Source organism: Chionomys nivalis, chromosome 8 (assembly GCF_950005125.1).
Source record: "Chionomys nivalis chromosome 8, mChiNiv1.1, whole genome shotgun sequence".
Lineage (NCBI taxonomy): Eukaryota > Metazoa > Chordata > Mammalia > Rodentia > Cricetidae > Chionomys > Chionomys nivalis.
The window spans coordinates 84,776,968-84,802,219 of record NC_080093.1 but is presented as its reverse complement, the minus strand read 5'-3'; the positions used below and the strand labels follow the sequence as shown (position 1 = coordinate 84,802,219).

The window sequence follows — 25,252 nt, the reverse complement described above, 5'->3', positions numbered from 1 at the left end:
TAGCGTCATAGGATCCTGGGTTCGTACCTCCTATGGTCCTGTGACCTAAGGCGTATTATTTAACTTTCTTTGTGTCTCGATTGTAAAATGAGGTTGGTAATAGCACCCACCTTACAGGGAATTAGGTAGCCTTGAGTTGATATATTTAAGTGTCTAGGCACAGTGCCCAGTGTGAAACACAATTATGACCTTTGTCCTCATTGCTGTACAGTGGGGTTCTTTGTTTTGGCTTTCCACGGCTTGGAGCTACTTTGTGATTACTTCTCCAGTAGGGGCTGAGTAGGTGTCTGTTTGGGGGCAGAATGTTACTGCAGTCCCTGAACAGGTCATCCCTGCAGAGCTGGCATCCAGATGCCTCTATTAAAGTTGCAGTTCAGGGGGACACCTGGAGAAGCCAGGCTCCCTTTCTTTAGGATGCTGGCTCCTGAATGTCCCATGGTGTCGTATCACCAGGAGATGTCCAACATTGGTGTTTGTGAAGGAATTGTCTGGGCTTTTCTGAGAGGCTTACATGAGGCCTTTCTGCGTTTCCACTGACATAATAGTGAGTTGGGGTCCATTGTTCAGCCCGCTAGGTGAGGAGCACGGGGTAAGCTCTCTTAGTGGTGGAATGTACCAGAGACAATGTGCCTATTCTGAACAAGGTTTGAATTCCTTGTCAAGTCTCTGGGGATGTTATATGCTCACAGCCTCTGAAGTACTGACTGGTATGTTTAGGGGAGTTTGTATCTCAGGAGAGAAGGAAGCAAATATTTTATGTTCTGGAAGGTCTAACTGGCAGGGGAATCGCAAAACCCATGCCACCTAAACTCCCAATCTCAACAGGTGTTTTCTTTAAGGCTTAAAGTAACCATTAACTTTTATTCAGCAAGGGTAATCAATGCTTGGATGATGGGTGGGTGGGTAAATTGTGAATGACTGCATAGATGGATGTATGGATGTATGGATGGCTTGGTAGGTGAATAGATGAATAAAAAAGGATAAATGAATAGACATATAGAGAGATGGATGGATGGTGGATAGTTGGATGGATTGGTTTATGGCAGGTAGATGGATGGATGGTGGATGGATGGATGAACGGACGGACGGACGGATGGATGGATGGTTGAACGGACGGACGGACGGATGGATGGATATGGAGACTACACTGATGCAGATGTTAGCAATAAGTAGTTACTGTTGGGCTAAAACTTATTCCTATCACTTAATGCTAGCGGGAACAGCAAAGAAATGCCTCCCTGTTGGCTGATCTGGAATTACCTTTCCCCATGATTGAGCATCTTCATTTGAACCTTCCTTAGTCCAAACTTCCAAGATTGTTGTCTGCTGTTCCAGTTGGGACTGAACATGAAGCTCCCAGCAGGTCTGTCATTTGTTATGCAAGTATGTCAGAGGTCAGATGACTAAAGCCACAGTGTCTGAGTGGGGGAGCACTCTAGGTCTCGGTTCTTAGCTGGGTGTTTGGCTCTCATTCTTGGGGTCTCTGTCCTGTGCTATGTCCTCCACTCCCCAGTGATGTCCACAGCCCACAAATAAAGTACAAAAGAGGAGAATCTCGGGGTTCTGGAAGAAGCCCAGACAACACCATGTTACTTTTTTGTACTTCCCATAAGTGACTTCAAATTGAGTCCCAACCCCAAGCTCAGCCTGTGGCTTTGACTTTGTTTTCAAAATAGTGCAGAACCTTTGAAATCTTATACCTCTCCGTACACCAGATATCTCCTGAGCACACAGTACGTGCTCAGCAGTGGAATCCTGGAACTAGTGAGTTGGTCCAACTGTCCTTGTTGGGCTCCCTGGCCCCTGGTGCCGTGAGGGTTCCCACTCGAGGAGGTGGAAACTGTCCGTACATAATGTAATGGCTTTGGTTTATGAGATTAACTGGGGCCTGCACCATTGCTGGAAACCTCGGAAGTGGCTAAGGGTTTCCCCAGTGTTTTTAAGAAGTGGGCTTCGAAAGGCAAACAAAACAATCTGGAGCAACCTATGCGGGCCAGGAGAGGAGGCCAGATGTAGCTCAGGAGCCGGAGCCTTTTTGGTTTTCTGTTGGCTCAGCTGAAAACAGACTAGACTCTCTAAGTGAGCCTTCAACCCTTTGAAAGTAGGTCTGTTGCTTTTTTAGAAAACAGTCAGTTCTGTGTATTACAAGTAAATTTAAAAACACTCATTTGTAAGAAACAGGATGTGGGCCGGCGAGGCCGCCAGACCTGGTGATCTGAGTTTGGTTCCTGGGACTCACGTGATGGAAGGGGAGAACTGACTCCTGCAAGTTGTCCTGTGACCTCACTATGCATGCTATGACATGCTCTCATGTTGCCAGATGTGTGTCTCTCACACATACACACAAAACAAATACAAAATACAATGAGATAAATATAATAAAACATTTTGTAAGAAGCAGGATGGGAGGGTGGTCTGGCTGTGACACCTGTCACTTTGTTGATTGTCGGTATTGACTCACTTATAAAAAGCACTATAGCTTACAAAGGCCTTCAACATACATTGGATTTATATGTGTAGCAAGTATTATCTGATAACTTTCCTCTCAGTGTTATTTTAAAAAAAACACAGACTCATCATTCCGCCTGTACCAGACTGTGTTCCGTACAAAGAACACAGACTTTCAATCTTGGCCGCAGTTTTCCCATCTGCAAGGGAAATAAGTAATACAGGGGTGGCTGGGAACATAGATCTGAATAAAGCATTTTTGAGCAAGTATGAGGGCTGGAGTTCAGATCCCCAGAACCCAGGTAAATGCTGGGCGGGCCTGCCTGCCTGTCTGCCATGATCCCAGGACTTGGGAGGCAGAGACAAGGGACCCCCAGGCAAGCTGGCGAGTTAGAATAGCTGAAATTGATAAGCTCCAGGTGCCGTGAAGGAACCCCCTCAGCATATAAAGTAGAGAGGGATTGAAAAACTCCAAGTTGGGCCCGACGTGCACTCACAGGCATGCACCCCCACACATACATGTACTCATAGATAAACAAACACATGCATGCATGCTACACACATAAACACATGCAACAAACAAGCAAACCAGGGAGACGGTGCTAAGGAGATGGCCTCTCACTGCACAAGTGTGTGAGCAGAACTGAGCTACCTGTGACAGCGACCGCAAGTCAACTGTGCAGTTAGTGGGGACTGTTCCCTTCAGTAGCAGCCAAGTTAGGGGTGGAGTTGCAGCTTCTTGAAACTGAGTAAGAGGAAACCCTCTGGTGTGAGAATGAGGAGACTCTGGTCCCAGCCTACCCTCCTGAACCTGCTTCTCAAGATGATGGGGCTGGGTCTTTGTGGGGACCATCAGGCCAGCTGTCACTGGGAATCATCTGATGGGCAGTAACGGATGGTCCCTTCCTCTGCCTGATGATAGATTACCCTTTCCTCTCTTTCGCTTGTGCCTCAATCAAGAGCCCCTGTTTCCAGTGGGAGGGGGAGCTCTCCTCTCTTTCTCTGCTCCTGTCCTCCTCAGCCTTGGGGGCAAAGCCCAGGGCCTCACCTTACTTCTCGGTGACACCTCCAGACCTTCTCACCATCATGTTCCCGCTTCACTCTGTTCCCCTAAAGCTGTTGGTTTTTAAATATCAAAGGTATTTTTTGTTCTGTTTGTAAAACTTGGATTCATAAAACAATTGCATAATCGAGGGGGAACATCTCCAAGACTTTTCTTTCCTAATGACATGCTTCAGTGATCACATCCTGGCACCCTTTCTAGGGTGTGCTCTAGGCCTCTATACTAGACGAAAGTTCACCTTTCCTTCCTGAGAGAGAAGCAAAATAAATGAGTGTAAACTAGAGGCCAGGCAGTGGCAGCCTCCATCCTTCCCCTAAAGCTGTGCCGAGAATGGCAGGGGGCCCACCTGATTCATCCGAAGTGAGCTGGGAGCAGACTCAGCAGCCTGTGATGCTCATGTAGGCATGGAAGACATGGTTTGGAAGGCTGGGTTTCTGCACTTCCCTGGGCCAGGATCAGCCCTGCTTTGCAGCCCTTTAGTAAGGGGGTCTGGGTGTTCCCTGGCACTATTGTATCATCTGTACGCACACTTCCTCCTCTCCCACAAGAGGCAGGGGTTGATTCCCTGTGGGGGTTTCCATTGTCCACACGGGTGAGCTTCCCAGGACTGCTCTCTGCAGTTTTTCCACCCTTCTCCACTCTTCAAGTGAGACCACCTCTAACTGCATCCCATGTTGTAGGTGTGCTTGAGACAAGATCTCAATATATAGATCAGGCCCTTCTCACACTCATGATCCTCCTGCCTCAGTTTTCTCCAGTGTTGAAATCACAGGTGCTATCAGCCATGCCTCCATGGCGACCTTGGCACTTGCCAAACAGAACCCTAGTACATTCTATTCCCGGTTTCCTCCTTCTCTCCCTCTTCCTTAGACGCGTCCTTCCTCCAGATCTGCAGTCTCAGCTCACAGTCCCACCACGCCCACTCTGAGAATCTGTGTGGTTTGACTTCCTCCCCCTTCCCCTTGGCCCACATCTGCACACTCAACCTCTTTAGGTCATGCCTCCTCCAGCTCCTCCATCCCTTCCCCCTCACTGGAGACCTCTCATCCCCATCCCATGGTGTGTGTGAGGCAGGGAAGCTCCGTCTTGCTTAGGACCCATGTTAGTTTGCTGAACTGTAGAGAAATGCAGACAGGAAGCATGGCATATGCCTTTCTGTTTCCTTGGCAACCAACAGGATGCCTTGAAGAAAGCTGATCTTAGTGTTTTTAGGATGAATAGGCAAACGAATGATGGATGTGCTTCTCCTCTTGCCTAATGGGTGAATGCCAGTGTGTTTGTGGGTGGGTGCATTTGAATGTCTTACTTTCTGTTCATAGTTCAGGAGCACTTAAACTATGTTTGCCCTTACCTATTTTATCAACCCAATACCGCCACTCTGAGTTTGGCTGTGAGAGATATTTACAGCAATGTGGTAACAAACCCGGAACCCAGAAGTCCTGCATTCTCCATGTGGGCACCTTCAACACAGCTGAGGGAGACACCAAGGCCCTCTCCACAGAGTGGCTGCTCTGACTGCTCGGGCATGGCGTTGGTGAGAGAAACCCAGACCATTGCCAGTAGGCTGTGAGATGCCTTCCAGTTACACGCGCTTCACGTTTTTCTCAGAGAGAAAATATAACATGTTTTGTGACCAAATGTAGGCGATCGTCACATAATTGTGTGCGGTAAGATGGGTGTAAGATTGGAGCCTCCTGATGTCTAGACACTATGGTCTAGTTACAGTTTAAAAGGATTTTAATTACAAAGCACTTCACGGTGTAAGCTGACCCACTTGGAAATATCGAGAACTGAGTAAATGTCTTCACTTCTTGTGTGACAGCCTCAACTCCAGTCAAGATTACATTCCTCCAAGGAGGCTGGGTTCACAGCACCTCTCTGCCTCTTGTCTGCTGGTCTCCTCTTTCTTTGCTAGGAAAGGTATCTCTATGCAGATACTCTGGGATTAGCGTGTTCGAGCATAAGGACGATGGACTTTCCCAATCAGCTGCTCTCTTGGATTGGGTACAGATTTATACATCCCACCCCCAGACAACAGGTCCAGCTGCAGTGAGTGGGCAGTAGCTTTGTCCTTAGAAAACCGAAGGATTTGCTGACGCCTCTCACTGGCTTTGAGACATCTCAGTTTGCTTTCCCTAGCTAAGCCTAGGGATTACATTTATAAAAAGACACACACACACATACACACATACACATACACACTTTATTGCATCTTTGATTCCTTCTACTCACTAATCCCAGGTTATGCCTTGAAACCAATTGTTTAATAATCCTATATTTATTGTGTCATAATATTTCCCACCTCGTTTGTTTATTATTCAAAGTTCAGAGACATATCTCTGCCCCTCAAGCCCTTCCAGGGGCCAATAATAAGTTATCTGTATTTAGACTAAATTGATAAAATTACACAAGCGTGCTTGTTGGAGTTTTGCCCCAGAGTGGGACAGATCTGGGTTGAAACTTAGTCCTACTGTTTCTCAGATAAATATCTTGAAGTGGTTTGCCCTTACCTGCAGTGACCTCACTGAAACAAGGACATGAGAGAGTTCCCACCTCCTGAGTTAGCCTCTCCCTCATCTATAGCATAGCTGGGTATCTTTAGCTAATAAGAGGATATTTCTGAATCTTTGTAAATACTGGTCCTTGCACTTCAGTTAGCCTTGACATCCATCAGAGATCTGATTTGATCTGACTATTTACTCAATAGGCAAATATATGGGTCTGTGCTGTGGATCAAGAATAATCTTGGTCTTTGCGGACAAACCCATGAATTGAATAGAGAGGCAAGACCCTGATGTTTGTGAACCTATATTCTCTGGGAAGAGACATGGAGAGAATTGGTTAATAAAAGAAAAATAGATTTAGGATTGTGATAAGCTCTAAGAAGAACAGGGAGGGATGAGGGAGGGAGAAGAAAGAAGAAACAAAAAAAAAAGGAGTAAACCACAGGGTCATGGGTGGAGGTTGGATGGGAAGGTGTCTTGGAGGATTGTGATGCTTGGGATAAGAATGAGGAATGACCTATGGAGGAGGACCAGCAGAGAAGTCCTTGCAACTTCAGGTATTAGACGGCCTCTGAGCTCACTTAAATATTTCTTAAACCTCATAAGGACAGGGGTATGGGAGGGACTCACTGAATAATGGAAGCCAGCAACTGGGGTTAAGAAAAAAAGTATAAAATATTTGCTAACTGGCCCTTCACAGAAGAAAAAAGAAATTCCCTAGACTGGATCTGAGGTCTCTTATAGTTCAGATGGTGTACACACTTGCAAGTTCCTGGGGACCAGGCAGCTTACTGCAACAAGAGTAACAGTGACCTCCCATGTGTCCAGGCTCTAGGTGAAACCTATTTACCGTCCTGATGGCGGCTGTAGTGAAGTGTCTGCCCTAAACAATGAAGGCCGCTTCTAGCCTGCTGGGACCCCCGTGTCCATGTCCCCAAAGGAGATGGCCTGGACCCTCTCCCAGACCCCGTAAGAGATCAAAATGCTCATTTCACACGAAGAATTACTTTGCAGGAGGAAAGAACTGAGGAGAGGGGCCCTCCTTTTTAAAATATCTTTACACAGTGAGCACCATGCTCCATCAAGATGTCTTAATGAACAGTTCTATAGAGCATTCCCTCCTCGCCCATAGCAACTCTGGTTGGTAGGAGACACCATTATCCAGAGACTGGCAGCCTATGTCATGAGCTGTGTGCTGAAAGCCACTGTGTGGCCCATGGCCTGCCCGTATCACTTCTCTCCCCTGCCTGTTCTCCCTGGAATACCCAGTTCTTTAGAGCATGAAGGAAGTCAACCATATCACCCACAGCGTGGGAAGAGGTGGTGATAAAGAAGAGAGGCATGTTCCAGAGGAGGCCTCCTGCTGCCTTCTCTGAGCCCCCTGCTAGGCCTCTGGCTAGGTGGGTGGTTGTGGCCTCTCTGTCCTGTGTTCCTTGGCTCCGCCTCTGCACCGGCTCCAGAGACAGCTGCTGGGCATAGCATTTTGCCCTTTCCTGACCCCCGAGTTGGTCACAGAGGAATGCCTGGCCTTGTCTCTTACACATCCATTACCTCTGTGACCTCTCTGTAGTACCAGACTGGAACAAAGCTGTGTCTATCGATAGAATTATTCTTGTCTGTTGCCATGCGGTCACAGGTTGAGATGGCACCAGTAAAGGACTATCCCCACAAGGGAGATAAAAGGTGACAGACAGGAAAATTGGGACCTATATCTTTGAGACAAGTAGCAACAAGGAACAATGCCACGATACTGGCATCAGAAATAGCGGGTGTAACTCTCTGAGCTGCCCACCATCAGCTGTGTCATCTGTTTTGTTGAGACAGGGTTTCTCTGTGTAGACCCAGCTGCTCTGTAACTCACTCTGTCAACCAGGCTGGCCTTGAACTCAGAAATCTGTCTGCCTCTATCTCCCAAAGACTGTGATAAAGGTGCGTGCCACCACTGCCCAGCCTAGCTGTGTTATCTGAGATGAGTTTGTGCTTCAGTGCTGACCTGCCCATGTTCAAATGGCAGTTCCTTCACTTCCTGTGTGCTCTGACCTTGAGCACACGTGTAGCCATTTTGTGCCTTGATTTCCTAAGTTTTGGTGGTTATGAGGTGTGCATGCGTGACATACTTAAAGTCATGCTGGCCAGCAATCAGGTTCTGGTGGGGACCAGTGGACCCCGCTCATCTTGGTTCCACAGTGGCTCCTGCAAAGCCCGAGTGAATATACTTCAGGCAGGCTGGGCAGTAAGCATGTCAGGAGCTTAGAGACGCCTCTCGTGACCTCAAGTGGTCACCGACCGGCCGTGGCATCTGTTGAGAGGAAACACTTGTCATTGGGTGGATTGACAGCTGCGGTTTGAAGCCCTGGCTGGAGTTTTTCCCATTGGGCAAGCGCAGGGTGACCCTGCTCAGGCGGCGTTCAGCCATTAACACTGGATTAGTGACCTATGCTATTGGCTCCTTCGAGAAACCGCCACGTTTGGCAGGCCAAGGAGCGATCTGCTGTTGCTGTAATTTTCCTGGTAACTGGTGGCTGTTCACTGTTCTCCCAGCCACCAAACCAGGCTGGCCCCGGGAGTGCTGTCTCCTCTAAAGCCCTCTATCAGCATTCTGGCAACGTTTGATGCTTGTAAACCTTATCATCTCATAATTCCATTTCAAAAATGTGTCTGGTAGAGACGCTTAAGTGTGAAATCAACATCAACAAGCACATTCATGGCAGGACCGCAGTGAAGCGGGGAGCTGAGACTGAGCCATAAAGAATCCCGAGGATGCCAGAGCCTGCTCCCGGCTGACTTAGTGCCAGCCCGTTCCGTCTTCCACTGTTGCAAAACCGCCCAGGATCCTGCCTTGCTTCTTGTGTGTCTCGGTTTGTTTTGTTTTGTTTTGTTTTCCCGAGTTCCTTTAGGCTGGTCTCCTGTGAGTCACAGGAGAAAGTTGTTTGCTCAGGGAGGAGGAAGGAGGTAAAGTGTTTCCCTTCATGGCCAACAAAGAAAAAAAGGAAAAGAGACAAGCTGGATATGTTCATCATGGTTCTCCAGAAACAGACCCAAGTGACATATGCAATACGACCCGAGGGTAGTGTCCCCTCCTTTTCTCTAATGACTTTTGAACACCTTCCAGTGCCAGAGACACGAGGGATGCATCTCCTGAGAAGTCCACAGGAGGATGGCATAGGTGGGCTTGAAAAAAGTCACTGAAATGTACTTACTATATCATGGTATCATTGACTGTATGGACTCCTGTCTGCCACCTGCCTCACCAGGGCAGGAGAGCACGCACCAAGGCCTGCTGCAGGCTCTGGGAATGGGAGCAGGGGTTAAGTGTATGCTCTATGTGATGTGGCCTTGAAATAAGACAGCTAGGTTAAATACATGACCTGTGCAGTTAGATACATGGTTCCTGCACCATGGTTAAATGTGTGATCCATGTACCATAGTTAAATGTGTTGTCTCAGTACCAGATGCTGGGTTCACTTTCAGTTCCACCACTCAGTAGCTACAGCTGCAAAATATTGTCAGTATTGGGCTGTGTGTTGCCCTGAACCTGGACTCAGAAAGGTCTTGGCATGTAGCTATTATTATAATATGGAAACACCTTACTAAGCTACTAAGAAAAAAGAGCATGAGGAAAATGGACCAATAATTCTGGATGCTGCACTGTAGTGATATTTCATTTGCATTTTAATAAATAAATAAAGCTTGTCTGAAGACTAGAATGCAAAACAACCACACGAGTCAGCCATACAGGCCAGACAGTAGTGCACACACCTTTAATCCCAACAGACACACTAGTTAGCCATAGAGGCCGGGCGGTGTGGTGCACGCCTTTAATCCCAGCACTAGAGAGGAATATATGGGGGATGAGACAGGAAATTGTCCCTTTTTTCAGTCTGAAGATTTCAGAGAGGTAAGAGCTCTTTAGTGCCTTGGCTGCTTTGCTTCTCTGATCTTCAGGTTGAACTCCAATGTCTGTCTCTGGGTCTTTATTATTTGTGCTAATATTGGTGCCCAATATTTGGGGTGCCAATTCATGAAGAAACCATTTGCCTGTGGCTTTTTAGCAACTGTCACAGGCCGGAGCTGCACATGGGGTTCCAGCTGCACCCAGCTAGGCTTTCTTTCCTTTTTTTCCCCCAAGCCTCTAAGTGAGTTTGGAATTTTCCTGTTGTAGCGTCTCTGAAACAATCTCCAGCTGCCACCCAAACTCCAGAAGCACATGGACTCTGAATGCCAAAGGACTCACCCACCCTGGACTGACTAATTCTACCTTCAGGCAGCTGCCCCCACCACACATGCACATGAGCTTTTTCTAAACAATCCCCTGTGCATTTATCAGATAGCAGTATCTTCCCATCTTTCCCTCTCTCTCTCTCTTTTCCCCTCTCCCCCTCTTCCCCTGAACTTCTCAAGCTGCTGCCAAACTAGGCAGCTGCCTTGAAATCCAGTCAGAGCCTTTACTGTTCTACGCAGTAGCAATCAGCCTCACATCTTCATCAACATCATTGATAGAGTTGGTAAGACAATTAGGGATTCTTAAAGGGAGGAATTAGTTAAAGAGACTTTTTTCTCACATGAAAAAATGGGGGAAACCATTAAAAAGGAGGAATTTAGGTCTCTGTATAATAATATGCTAGACAGCTTGAGAGTGGAGTGATTAAATGAGAGAATATCCAATTTAGAAGGGATTTGTGTAATGTCAATTGTAAACATTATCAGCTTTGTCATTTTTGTTTTATCACTAAAAAGGTTGGTTAATCTGAGTGCTAAGATACAGGCCTTAGAAAAACCCAATAAAAACAGATCACAGAGATATTCAAATTCAAACAGAGGAATGTAATAGAGAACCAATTTTAATATTGCATTAGAAGAATAGAGAGGAACAGCTTAAGGTGTTCAGACAACCAACCTTAATATGTCCAGTTACCTTATAGGAATTGCCAAAAGGCAGAGGCTCTGTTACAGCTAACTAGAGTCCTGTGCCAATGTTAGATTTAAGGAGATTCAGGGAAGCAAGTCTCATATGGCAAATGTTAAATTCGTGGTCAGTTTGTAATAGAATTATCCCTAAAAACTGGATAGAATTGGTTAAAGGTGTTTTAAAGCCTGGTCCACAATTACAAAGGAGTACCTGGTTCAGAGAAGGGCACAGTTATTGATCAATAGAATAAAGATAGAGGGATGGAAATCTCCCAAGATCAAATTCTTAGAGAAGGAGGTTGTGCTACTATAGAAAGACAAGCCGTATATGATGACAACACCCTGGATTTATGCTGTACAGCAACTTTGAATGTTTTGTACAGAATTGGAGAAATAGGAAAGAAAACTGAGTCATTTACTAGTTATATAGGGCCCAGGGGAAGCTTTTATGGATTTCTTACAAAGACTGACTTCAGCAGTAAATAGAATGATTACCAAATTCAGAATCTAGACAAATAATAATTGAATCTCTGGCTTTTGAAAATGCCAGTTGTCTATGCAAAAGAATAATTAGACCATTAAATGCAAGGTCAGCACCTTTGGAAGAATGGATCCAAAATACAATTAATATTGAATCTCATGACCTTGATGATGCATGGATAGGAGAGGTGATTTCCAGAGGTTTGAGGAAAAATCAACATGTCAAGTGTTATAATTGTGACAAACAAGGTCACCTTAAAAGGGATTGTAGACAGGGCATGCCTAGAAACAATGTTTTTTTCTAAGAATAATCCATTCAAAATGCCCCTTCCTTCTGGATTATGCAGAAGGTGTAGCAAAAGCAGGCATTGGACTAATGTAGGTCAATGAGGAATATTCAAGGTAATTCTTTACTGTCGTAGTTCCATGTCCTCTTGCAGGCCCCTAGGGCAAATTTTTTTGAGTAAGTTTCCTGTCATCACAGAGGGAACTCCTTCCCAGAGCAATTAAAGAACCTAAAGCCTATTGTAAGAAACCATACGTCTCTGAATAATAGAACAGCTATGGAAGAGAGGAAAAATTCAAGAGAAACCATAAAGCAAGTATTTTGGTAAACTTTTATAAATTAACAATGACCAAAATTAAAAATACAAATAAATGACATTGTCGTTGAAGATCTGGTAGACACAGGTATGGATGTAACAATAATTTCATCAGAATCTTAGTATCCAGATTGACCTCTTCAGGACATAAATGTTCATGTTTTTTTAGGGACTGGAACTTTATCTCAGCTAAAGCAGAGCATGAGCTGGGTCAAATGTTTAGGGCCAGAAGGACAGAGAGGAATATTAAAACCATATGTGACTAACATAGCAATGAATTTGTGGGTACATGATTTGTTACAGCAATGGAATACTCAGATTAACAACATTCCCACAATCTTAGAAACAAACCACAAATTAATGTATGTTTCTGGGGGGAAAATTATAAGATATTATAAAGAACAGTCACCAATCATTCTGATTGTACAAGAACAGGGCACAACAGCTACTGATATTTCAAACAGCCCTACCTTTAAAATGGTTGACAGACAAACCTGTATGGGTTAAGCAACAACCTTTAACAACAGAGAAACTGCAGGATTTAGAACAGCTGATACAGGAGCAGCTAAATGCTCAGCATATTGAAGAATCAGCCAGGCCTAGGAATTATTTAGGTTATAAGATAGGTCTACAAAAATTAGACTCCAAAAGGTACAAATCAGGAGAGATTGATTACATATTCTTAATGACTTCCAAAGATTGCTAGGAGACATTTCACATCTATGGTGTACTATTAGGATAGGCCCTGAAGACCTGATTAATTTAAACAGAACTTTAGATGGTGAAAAGGACTTAAATAGTCCCAGGGAATTATCAACTGAAGCAGAGAAAGAATTGGCTTTGCTTGAAGAGAAATTACAGGAGGCACATGTGGATTGTGTGGATCTGAATCTTAATTGCATTTTGGTCATATTATTCTCCAAACATTCCCCAAAAGGAATTTTAATTCAGAAGGGAGATATTATCTTGGAATGGATCTTTTCCCCCCACATAAACCAAGTAAAAAAATTAAAAACTTATGTGGAAAAGGTCTCTCAGTTAATTCTAAAAGGAAAATCGAGACTTCATCAATTAGCAGGAATAGACCCAGCAGAAACTGTCTGCTCCTGGTAGCACAAGTCTACTTCAGAGAGGATAATGGGCATCAAGGAAACTCCATATGGAGTTTACTTTCTTTGTGGAAAAAATAAGCCACTGGACAAGAAAATGACCTTGCCTTGACTACTGACAGTATGTGTCCTAATTGAACAAGCAGGACACAAAAGAAAGTGACTTCCAAACATTGTCAAGACAAGGAAGGACAACCTTTCAGAATATCCTGCGTTACATAAAAGTCTGCCAGATATTCTAGTCCTCTAGGCCGAAGACGGATGCTGCAATGCTACTGAGGAACTTTGGGTGACTGTCCAGGCAGCCAGCTGTTTCTGTCATTTCTCATGCTTTTTTGAAGTCACTTGCTTACACTTCCCGATTACTTAGTTAATATTATTTCCTTCTTGGGTCTCTGAGGGAATTGAAAACTAGGTAGTATAGTTTTTCTTGTTTACCAGATGCAGAAAGCAAATTATGATAGAAAGTAAATGTGTACAAGACTTTGGACACACTAAGATTGGCTAGATATGGAGTATTTTCTCTGAATTTGTCAAATGCAAATGGACTAGACATTGTTTAAGTATTTATTGAATGTGTATATTATTGTATTTATTGTATATAATTTTTCTTATATTAGTTATAGCCTTCTTTTTATTTTATACAAAAAGAAATATAGTGATATTTCATTTGTATTTGAATAAATAAAGCTTGTCTGAAGACCAGAACACAAAACAACCACACTGGTCAGCCATACAGGCCAGGCAGTGGTGGCACACACTTTAATCCCAGCTGCCACACTAGTTAGCCATAGAGGCCAGGCGGTGGTGGTGCATGCCTTTAATCCCAGCCTAGAGAAAAATATATGGGGGATGAAACAGGAACTCACCCTCTTTTCAGTCTGAAGATTTCATAGAAGTAAGAGCTCTCTAGTGACTTGGCTGCTTTGCTTCTCTGATCTTCAGGTTGAACCCCAATATGTGTCTCTAGGTTTTTATTATTCATGCTACACTGGACCATGTATATATTTTAGCTCTACTTTTCACCCACATGTGAATTCTAACTGGCTCTGGGAGTTTAAGCTTTGGCTGTGTCTTATACTATCCTGGAAACGTCTTTCCCTCATTCCTCTTCAATGAGTGTGATATTCTTATGATACCCCATTTTGGCTTTTGGAATAACCTATGGCTTCTCTTCTGAAGGGAGGAAAGGCATCCAGCCAGGGCCCTGCCCTTGGTTAGGAGTCCCTTGCTAGTGGCCCTGAACACTGAGCTATTAACAAGAAGGTTGAAGGTTTACAGAACTACATAGAAGAAAGACCATTAATAGGGAAAATTATTAAGTAAAGCAAAGGATGTTGTAATTTGTCATATCAAGTGACATTTATGCATGTATGGGCTTAGATAGGGCTCAGTTAAATTTCAGAACCCAAGTTAAACAAAAAAACCAAAACAAACAGGAATGGTAGTGCACACTTGTAATCCCTGACCTGGAGAAGTGGGGAAAGGAGGATTCCTAGGTCCCCTGGCCAACTAAATTAGCCTAACCCGAGGGTCCCAAGTCCTAGAGCAAAAGACCTTGTGTCAAAAACAGAAAATACCTCCTGAGGAGCAATATCTTAAGTTGACCTCTGGCTTCTACATGCATGGAGGAGTCATAGATCTAGTCAAGATTAAGTTTGAGTCATAGCTATGTGGGTGTGCACATACACATAAAATATGTGGGTTTCAGTCTGTGTAAAACACACCTTGAAAATATCTGAGCAAAGAAATAAGTGGTTTAGAACTTAGTTTAAAAGGGTGCTGAAGAAATGGCTCCATCATTAAGAGCCCTGGATATTCTTCCAAAGTACCCAGGTTCAATTCCCAGTACCCACATGGCAGCTCACGACCATCTGTAACTCCAGTTCCAGGGATATGGTGCCCTCTTCTGGCCTCCAGTTACCAGGAACACATGTGTGTATGAACATATATGTACAGCTAAAACACTGAAACACATAAAAATAAAGTAAAATTAAAATGTTTAAAACTTGACTAAATACTGACCCTCTGAACTCTTGCCAATGATACTACCCTGAAGTAATTGAGAGGAAATGATCCAGTTCTGCAATTGAGCTGAGATGCACCAGAAAGTAAAATAAATAGCTGAATGGATAGATAAATGAATAGATGGGTGGATAGATGGATGGAGGAACAGATGGATAGATGGATGGATGCATGGATAGAGGAATAGATGGGTGGATGAATGGAGGGATAGATGGGTGGGTAGACGGATGGAGGAACAGATGGGTGGATAGATGGATGGAGGAATAGATGGATAGATGCATGGATTGAGGAATAGATGAGTGAATAGATATATGGATGGAGGAATAGATATATAATAAAACAAGGAAATGAAAATCTAATTGAAGAATCTATGTGGTATTTTGACATTACCCAAGATTCTTAAAAACTTTCTATTTAAAAAATGTTTGAACTTTGCTAAAAGTATTATAAAAATATTAGACTAAAAAAAAGTGGGAGCCTAGAATGGGAAAACACAAAAATCAGATTCTGGGACTGGTGAGATGGATCAGAGGGTAAAGGTGTTTGATGCCAAGCTGGGCAGCCTGAGTTCAATCACCAGGACCCACAGGGTGGAAAGAGAGGACCGATTCCCACAAGTCATTCTCTGATGCCCACGTGGGTGCTATGACGCATGCGCGCTCTCCACGGCTCACACAAATGCAACATCAAGTATAAGAAATCCTTTTTTTTTACGTGTATTTACAAACACTTAAAATACTGTAGAAAAGATGAGTGGACAAGTAGATGTCCTATAGTAGATGCCCTTTTTAAGTTAGAGAAATGATAGCTGGTGGGGGGGAAGCAGGTGAGAAGGTCCCGTGTGCACACTGAGGCCACCACCACAGAAGAGCCAAGTCGGAGGATGTAGTAGAAACCGAAATCGGAAGGAAACTGGAAGACAAGGTCAAATGGGGTCTGAAGGCCACAATGAGTTCTTCTGATTTTGAGTTCTAAGAGCCACAGGAACGGGTGAATGGTGGCAACCCGGAGAGGAAAGGCCTCATATTCAGAAGGACTCTGGCTGCTGTATGGGGGAGAGGTTAGAAAGGGATGTGGGTGAGAACAGGAAGACCAGGTATGACCCCTGATACCAGGGCAGGTAGGGATGTGAGGGACTTGGATAAGGTAGCAGCACAGAGGTGACAAAAACTGGTTAGACCTCGATGTGTTTGAAAGGAGTCAACGGGTTTACTGTGACAGGGTGGGGGTGATAAAGGAACAGACAGAGGTCGGATCTAGCACTTTCATCTCTACAGCTAGAAGAGGCCATAAGAATTTCCCAGGACAGAGATGGGGAAAGGAACAGGTCCAGGGCAGGCTGTGAATCTTTGAGATGCTTGTTAGAATGGCTGGAAATGATCAGCAGGCAGGTGGGCCACTATTGCATTCTGAATTCTAGGGGAATTACCAGTGATGGTTTTACATATCATCAACATGTGAGTGGATGGGATAGCCTACCAAGAGCCAGCCTGAGGGCCCACTCAGCTCATGGAGCACCAGGAAGATGAGGGGAGCAGCCTCTGAGCACCTGTGGGGTGTGGTGGAAGACTGTTTAAACAGTTCATGGATGGCGTTCTTCCTCACATGTCTTGTTCTAGAACCAATACTCTTAAAGCAGGGTTTTCATTCTATTCTATCCAAACCCACTACGGGAAAAAGGAGGAATGGAGACCCCACCTGATCCAAGACTTCCAGGTCTGGCTCCTTCTCCCATGGCTACTGGGTTTCACCTTCTCTGCCTCTCTGAACTCCCAACTCTAGCCCCATCCAGGCTCCCTACTGCTCTGCAGCCATCTCCCTCTTCCTCATTCTTGCTATTTCTTCTGCCTCTTTAATTCTACTCCCACCCCCACCCATCTCAGTTCTCAGGTGATCAGGACAGTATTGACGAGCTTGCTCCTGGTAAACACTGTCTTTGACTTGGAAGAAGTAATGGTAACATAGTGACCTTGAGCCTGACCTCTAAGACCAGAGGCCACATTTTCACCCTTGTTCTAGAACCAGGATCCAGTCACTCACTCTTCCAAGTGACTGTGGGCGGTGAGAGCAGCACAGGCTGCTCCAGATCTTATTCTAGACTTAATGCTACTGTTACCGTTGCTCTTCTCAGCAGAGACACACATGAACGCCACACTTGACTCTCTCTGTCAAAACTGGAGTATGCAATGTTTGTGAAGAGCCTTCCTTGCCAGCCCTTTCAAGGACTCCTTTCTGACTGGTATCTTGGTGGCTACATCTCCCATGAAGCTCCCTCCTTGTTGCTAAGCACAAGGATGCTATAAAATCTCCCAGCCCCCACCATGAGCCACCTCCCTGCAGCCACAAGGCAGGTGCCTTGGCTTCAAACACTTCATCCTACAATTATGAACAGGCTGGTTTTGCTTACAGTCATCCGGTAATAGCCATGAACTTCCTGCCTGGGTTCAGAAAAATCACTTGTCCTAACAGCCAGAGGCTGTGAAGCCACCCTAGGAAATACAATGTCATGTCTCTGGCACCAGAGTGTGGCCCAAGAGAGCCAGCGTACCTGGAGGGAGGGCTGTTGTTACCAGGGCGACCTTCCCGGCCCCCAGCTCGCTGTGGAATGCTTGTGCTGGCTCACTGAAAACTCTGCGCTGTGGTACCTGCCAGTCTGACTTCTTGGGACCTGCACATGCTCAGGCTTCGTCTGGCCTGGGGACGTCTATCCTGGGGGAACAGAACTGGGCACAGCCCTGTCCTCCTGTGCAGAAATTCCCTGTGAACCCAGCTTGACCTCTGGTTGCATTCGTGTGGCCTCGGTGCAGGGAGAGAGGGAAATGACCTATGTCCATTCTCGCCGCTAAGTTCCTGTTAGTCAGGCTTTTTACTCGCAGGCAAACCATTGAGAGCGTAGGCCTGGGGTTAAATCCAGACTTGATCGGTTACTGTTACATGGTCTTGGGAGGAAGTTCTTGCCTTTGTCTCTGTTTTGTTTTGATCCTCTCAAAATTGAGGACTGTGTTCATGACTTTCAAACCAAGTGGCAGAATATTTACAACTGAAATTGTCTGTCCTTTGACCCCTACCTTTAGCCCCTGGACACATTACTCACCCAAGGAGGCACTATATGTGTGCGTGCACACATGTGCATGTGTGTATAGGTGTGTATCCCCATGTGCTTTCAGAGGCCAGACAGTCTTACTCGATCACTTTCTGCCTCATTCCTTTAGGTCTCTCCCTGAGCCTGGAGCTGGGCTTGAAGTCAACAGACTCCAGTGACCCTCATGTCTCTGCTCCTAACAGTGCTGGGATCACAGATGTGTGCAGAGCTACACCCAGCCCCCCCTTTTTTAACACAGCTGCTAAGGATTTGAACTCAGATCCTCGTGTGCATAGCAAGTGCTGAGCCATTTCTCCAGCCCTTACTTAACTTTTTTATGCCTCTGGAGACTGCCTCTAAGGCGGGTGTGACGCTGACATTTTCAAAAGGCAGTTACACAGATGTGATACAAGAAGTGGTTAGGGTGGCGGCCCGCAGGCAAAGAGTGCTGGCAGAACACATGTGAGGTGTTTTAGGCCTCATCCCAGCTGAGGGCCAGGGCGGGTCATCAGGCTGTGAATAGCAGACCCCTGGGTGCTGGCCATTTCAGTGCTGCACAGCACCTCACATTGCACATTGCAGCCTTGGCCCACATTGCACCCAAAGAGAAGCAAGGGCGGAAGCAGAGGCAGAAACAAAGACTACAGACTGCTGAGTCCTGGACTAGCCCCAGGTCCACTCAGTGATCCTTACACCGTCTGTGCTGGGTCCTAGCATCTCCATTTACTTCTGGGTTAAGAGGAGATATAGTTGGAAGAAGTATTCAAGCAATGAGGATTGAGTTAGGAAACTGGCTCAGTGTATGCAAATGTGAGAACTAAATTCAGATCTCCAGAACCCACCTAAGTGCTGGCTAGATGTGGTAGCCCATCTGTAAGCTGGGCTCAGATGCAGGGGTCGCCAGACCAGGAGCATGCTGGCTAGCTAGACAAGCCTGAATCTGTGAGCTCTGTGCTACCTGAATAAGATGGGAAATGATTGAGGAAGACTCCTGGTGTCAGCTTCAGGCACACACGCACATGTGCACACATATGTGCCTATACCCATACATGTGGACACACATATGCACCCATGCACACCACACAAACACATGCAAGAGAGAGAGGGAGAGAGAGAGAGAGATGACTCAGTAGGTAAGAGCATTGGCTTCTCTGACAGCGAATCTGGGTTCAGTTCCCAGCACCCACATGGTGCGCCACAGCTGTCTGTAGCTCCAGTTCTAAAAGATCCAACACCTTCTGGCTTTCACAGGCACTTGCAGGCAAAATACTCATATATATATAAACATAAACCTAAAAAAAAACACGCTTTCAGGGTCCCTCAGAAGTGCAGCAAGAGTTTTATGTGAGTCTCCTCCCGACCCTTCCTAGCGTTCATGTCCTGGCTGGGTACACTAGCTGTTGTCCCCATCCCTGCTCCTTGTTAAATAGTCTGGTTTTTCCATGCAGTGTTTGACTCATGTTGAGAATGTGCAGGCCTGAACTCTGCCAGGCTTATCTTTACAGTGGATTTCCTGCTGGTGGTGGATCTGCCCGCTCCCCAGTGAGCAATAGTTCACAGCACCCAAGTGCAAGGATAATACTGACATTCATGATGTAGGTGGCCTTGGCAGACCCCCGGCTCCTTCTGTCTGGGTGGGAATCTGCAAGCATTAACCCTGGCTGGCGTGCACCCAACATCCCTCTCATGGTCAGAAAGCCAGGACTGAGTTGGCGGGGAGTGGGTGGGGAGCTCATTCATCCATCAGCAATGTGTTGGACCTCCTGTGTGTACCAGGCAGTGGATGAGCTCCAGGCACACAGATAACACAGAGGATGGGGCAGTTCTTGGGGCCCAGCCAATGATAACATGAGGGTTTGTTCTGGGGCAACAATGAGGACCGAGCCAGCCGGAGCATAGGAGGAGTGTGCAATCTAATCTAGGAACTCAAGGGAAGGCTTTAGGCTCTCTCTCTCTCTCTCTCTCTCTCTCTCTCTCTCTCTCTCTCTCTGTGTGTGTGTGTGTGTGTGTGTAGGCCAGAGGACAGCCTTGAGAGTCACTCTTCAGGAGATATTGCCTTGTCTTTTGAGATAGGGTCTCTCGTTGGCCTGTGACTTACCATTTTAACTAGGCTGACTAGTCAGTGAACCCAAGATCTACCTGTCTCTACCTCTGTACCTCCCCACAGCTGTGTGCCACCAAACATAGCGCTCTCTCTCTCTCTCTCTCTCTCTCTCTCTCTCTCTCCTCCTCCTCCTCCTCCTCCTCCTCCTCCTCCTCCTCCTCCTCTCCCTCTCTCTCTCCCTGTCTCTCCCTCTCTCACATGGGTCTGGGAACTGAAAATAAGTTCTTATGCTTGTACAGTGAGCAATCACTGACTGAGGCTGAGTTTTAGCCAAAAGCTCTATGTACTGAACATGAGTCCTAAACAGCAATTGCTGGGTCTGTGGGAAGAGGAGGGTCCTTTGCCACTGTGTTCAGTCTGTTGGACTCACCTAACATCTAGAGCATCTCCTGACCATGGGCACCCCAGAAAGCTGGTGCTGCTCCTCTGCCCATACATGTAACTGCATAGTATTTGACCCCTTGCCAGGATACCAAGTCCCCGTTCTGATTATAACTAGCTCATTCCAAGGGAACTGTCCTATTCCCATCACCCCAGCCAACAGGCCTTTGTGCCAGCAGAGATTTTCTCCCTTGATGTTGCTAAGCCCATTGGCATTTGCTTTGATTAAAATTATGGTATGACTGGCATCTCTGAGATTCCAGGCCCAAAATATGTAACACAGCCTAGAATGATAGGAAAGCCAAGCATTTGCTGACAGTAACCCATGTGCTGCCAAGAAGACTGGACTTGAGTCCCGGCTAATGTTTGCACACTCTAGGTACAACAGTCCCTGGCTGGAGAAGATGTTCCCTGCCTTGTCTGGGTACCAGAGATGGGTCAGGCATGGAGGCCTCTCTTCTGCCCTTCTTCACCTACATCCTCCAGCTGACCCAGCGCTGGCCACGGAGTGACAGAGCTCACCAACAGGAAAAGTGCAGTAACTGCAAAGACATGCGATGGGGCCAGACTTCGCCCAAAGCAAACCTCACAAGCCTGGGGTTTGGAACAGGTTCTGAAATGACCGTCATTGTCTGGCTATGTGGAGCAAGAAGTTGCATGGACGGTGAGATAACGTGCAGGATCTGGGCTAAGGAAGCCGGTTTTCTCCAGGCACCTCTGTCCAGAGAGGAAGCCAGGGCCCCACCCCCACACACTCCCCAAAGTCTCTGGGGGTGAGTCAAATCTCAGCAGTGACTTCATTTCCTCTAATTGGGAGGCTACAGACTCTCTGGAAGCTTCCAGCCAGTAAACTACACTGATTGCAGTGTGGGAGCCTCTGATATACTTGATCGTACTTTCCCTAGGGGACCCCGGTGGCCTAGGGGAGTGACAGCCAGGGGTTGGAGTATTTGCTCAGGAAGAGGGATGTGTTTTTAAGATAACATTTAATCCCAAGTAGAGGAAAGTTTCCAGATATCTCTGCAACGTCCATCAGTGAGTGAGAAATGGGTAAAGGTCCCGCTTGTTGACTTGCTGAACAGCTCCAGCTATTCACATATGCCCCACACCCCGTACTCCACCCACCCACCCTGCACACACCCTCACCTGTGACCTCCCTCCACTGCTGGGCTACTTCCATGCTTTCAGGTCTTATGCAGCACTATAGAAAATTAGATGTGACTCTCTACATCACCATGTGTCCCCCTCTCCCCTCTTCTGTCCTAACAGACTGTGTCCTCTCTGAAGAAGGACTTGGTCTTCTTCAACATGCAATGACTTGGTATACAGACCTTGTACAAAGTCCTGTTTGACTCTTCTTTACCCCCAGTGACATTCAGCATCCGGACATAGACCACTCCCTCTGTTCTCCCCTTCCTCCCCTCTTCCTGAGTGGGCTCCATCAGCTGAGATGGTCGGTTTTCTTTTTCTTTCCATCAGCCTAGAAGCAGGACTGCACCGTAGTCTTGGGAGCAAGACCACCTGGGTTTAGATCCTGGCTCCGCGGCTTTCAATCTGACACCGTGGACCAGTTGGTTACCTTGCAGCTTTGTGCCCTGCTTTCCCTATGTGGGAAGCGAGCGATCAGAATGAAAGCTCTCTTCTACGAGCAGTAACAGTTCCTGAGCTTGAGAAGCCAAGCACATGATTGTGAGTGAGCGCTCTGCAGACGTGAGCTACAGCGATGCCGATGATAACACGGGAAGCCCCTCCTCTAAAGCCTTCTGCATTCTACCAGGCTTTTCCCTCTCTGAGCATGAAATAGCTTGAACCATACGACATTCTGGCTCCTTATTTCAAAGTCCAAGTTTACACCATGGCCTGAGTGTCTCTAGAAACAGACACTAGTTTTCAGTAATAAGACCCCAACTTCAGGGCTGGAGAGATGGTTCCATGATGAGGAGTACTGACTGCTCTTTTGGAGGATCCAGGTTCAATTCCCAGCGTCTGCATGGTGCCTTGCAAACCACCTGTAACTCCAGTTACAAGCTCTTGGTCCCCTCAGTACTATAGCAAGCTCTTAGCTCTTAGGTGGGGTATGGCTAGTAGCTTGGGGGTCCAATGGATGGGTTTGGGCTTTAGGGGATCCTAGCCACAGGAAACTCCCTGCTGGCTAGCTAGAAAAGCCAAGGGAGTTGGGGAAGGGGCCCAGGGTTTTGTCCCACTGGGGAGGACCTAAGAGTGGGGGATCCTGCCATGTGTCTGTTCATTCACCTCTTAGGTCCCCTCCGTATTGGAGCAGGCTGTGTTTCAGAGTTCCACCGAGGTTGCAGGAGGATAGGCCCACATATATCTTGCTTATCCATCAATTCATAGGCTCATGAGTTGTTTGAGGTTTGGGGCTGATGTGAATAATCCTTCTCTTGGTGTTCATGGAGATGATTTTGATTCTCTTGAGAATATGAACCTAGGAGTGGACGGACTGGCTAATAGGGCACCCTTGTGTTTAGCTGATAAAGAAATTGTGATACCAGACTGCTTGCAATCATTTGCACTAATAAGGTGTGAGATTTGACTGTTGGTTCGTGTGCCCCCATCAAATTACCAGTGGCAGGGAGTGACCATTCACCGTGGCTTATTTTTTGCATTTCCCTAATGGCTGATAGTTTTGGGATCTGTTTATATCTTTACTGGAAAAAAAAAATGCTATCTAAATTCTTTCTCTGGGGTTCACTTGAATGTTCTATTTTGCATTTCAAGCTGTCAAATTTTATGTGTGTTAGATACAAGTGCGCTAGCAGAACTTCTCAGTTATGTGGTTTGCAAGTATTTTGCCCATCAGTGGGACTGTCTTTCCCTTTTGTCTTTTCCTTTGCCAGGTTGGGGAAGGGGTCAGGGGGAGACAGGCTAGCCTGGGTTCACAGGCATATGCCACCATGACTTTCTACTTTTTACTTCCTTGGCAATACAATCTTTTGAAACATCAGTTTTATTTTAAGATTTATTTTTATTTGTATGTGATGGGGACGGGGTACATCTGTGTGCCAGTGCATGATGGGCCAGAAGAGGGTGTCAGATCCTCTGAGCTGGAATTACAGGTGGTTGTGAGTCACCCAACATGGGTGCTGGGAATGGAACTCAGGGCTTCTAGAAGAACAGAGAATGCTCTTAGCCACTGATCCATCTCTCCAGCCCCAGCACCCAAGTTTTTAATCTTGACGAAGTCCAGATTGTCAATAGATTCAATAGATTTGGCTCTTGGTCCTAAGGAACTGTTGGCTACCTTCAGTCACAATAATGATGTTCCACACACTTCCATAACTCAGAAATACTTCCTTCTTTTACTGTGTACTTAGTGTTGCTGGGTTGTGTAACCCAGGGCCTCGCATGTGCCAGATTGGCATGCTACAGCTGAACCACTTCCCCAGCCCAGTACACTTCCCAAACATGGTCCTATAGACACAGCCCTCTGCGGAAAAGCAACACTTCACAGACCCAGCTCACAGGGAGGGAAACAGAGCTGGGGGTACCAGGCCTGGGGTCAGATCCGGTCCAACCTCACTCAGAACCTCCTATCCTCCTCCCAGGGCTTGAACAGTGTCTAGTCTGTGATGGACCCACAGGGAAGGCCCACCAGGTGGGTGACTAGCGGACCCTAGCAGATGCCCAGCGTGCTGTGGCTGGTGAGGTGGCACCTCGGTGACAGACTGCCTGGACACTCAAGGTTGCTTAAGTGTCCCCTTTCTCCCCACAGTGTCTCATTGTCGGAGGAGGACCGTGTGGCTTGCGCACTGCCATTGAACTTGCCTACCTGGGAGCCAAAGTGGTTGTAGTGGAGAAGAGAGACACCTTTTCCCGGAACAACGTCCTGCACCTCTGGCCCTTCACCATCCACGACCTGCGGGGACTAGGAGCCAAGAAGTTCTATGGGAAATTCTGTGCTGGCTCCATTGACCACATCAGTGAGTAGGGTTGGGGTGGGGTACTTCATGAAGGTCCAGGTCTAAATGTGGGTGGACCCATCTTGGCGTGGGGTACTTCAGTGAGTCCAGGCCTCACAGTGGGTGGACCCATCTTGCCACATCAAGGAGCCCCCGCTGGCCCTTTGAGGACCACACCTCCAGCTGAAGGACTATGCTTAGTTACTTTGTTTTGCCTGTGAACGGATGCTTCACAGGAGTCAGTTTGAAGAGAGGTTTTATTTGGGCTCATGGTGTGAAGGGACACAGACCTCTCATGGCAGGGAAGTGAAAAAGGCAAGCAGCTTCATGGCTGCTAGCTCACATCTGGGCAGATGCGGAAGTGAAGAGAGGCCCAGCAGAGGGACTGGGCTATAAACTTCAAATCCCCTTTCTCCCCCAGTGGCCCACTTCTTCCTGCTAGGCCACGTCTCCTAAAGGTCCTGCAGTCCCCTAAAACAGTCCCACTGGATAGGGGTCAAATGTCAAAATACCTGAGCCAGGGGTGACATTTCACATTCAGACCATGACAGTGTGCTTTATGGCTTATTCTGGGCTCCGTGCTGTGTCCCATTGGTCACAGACCGTGGCACATACTGCTTGCCAAA

General features: G+C 46.5%; 1 protein-coding gene across 3 annotated transcripts in view; it reads left to right on the top strand.

Moving 5' to 3' along the window:
- Window positions 1–25,252, top strand: part of Mical2 (microtubule associated monooxygenase, calponin and LIM domain containing 2) — a 196,709-nt gene that overhangs the window by 58,917 nt on the left and 112,540 nt on the right. For all 3 annotated transcript variants that reach the window (XM_057778566.1, XM_057778568.1, XM_057778567.1), the window contains one exon: window positions 24,440–24,647. In XM_057778566.1, the coding sequence (XP_057634549.1) occupies window positions 24,440–24,647 (208 nt within the window). The remainder of the gene's footprint in view (window positions 1–24,439; window positions 24,648–25,252) is intronic.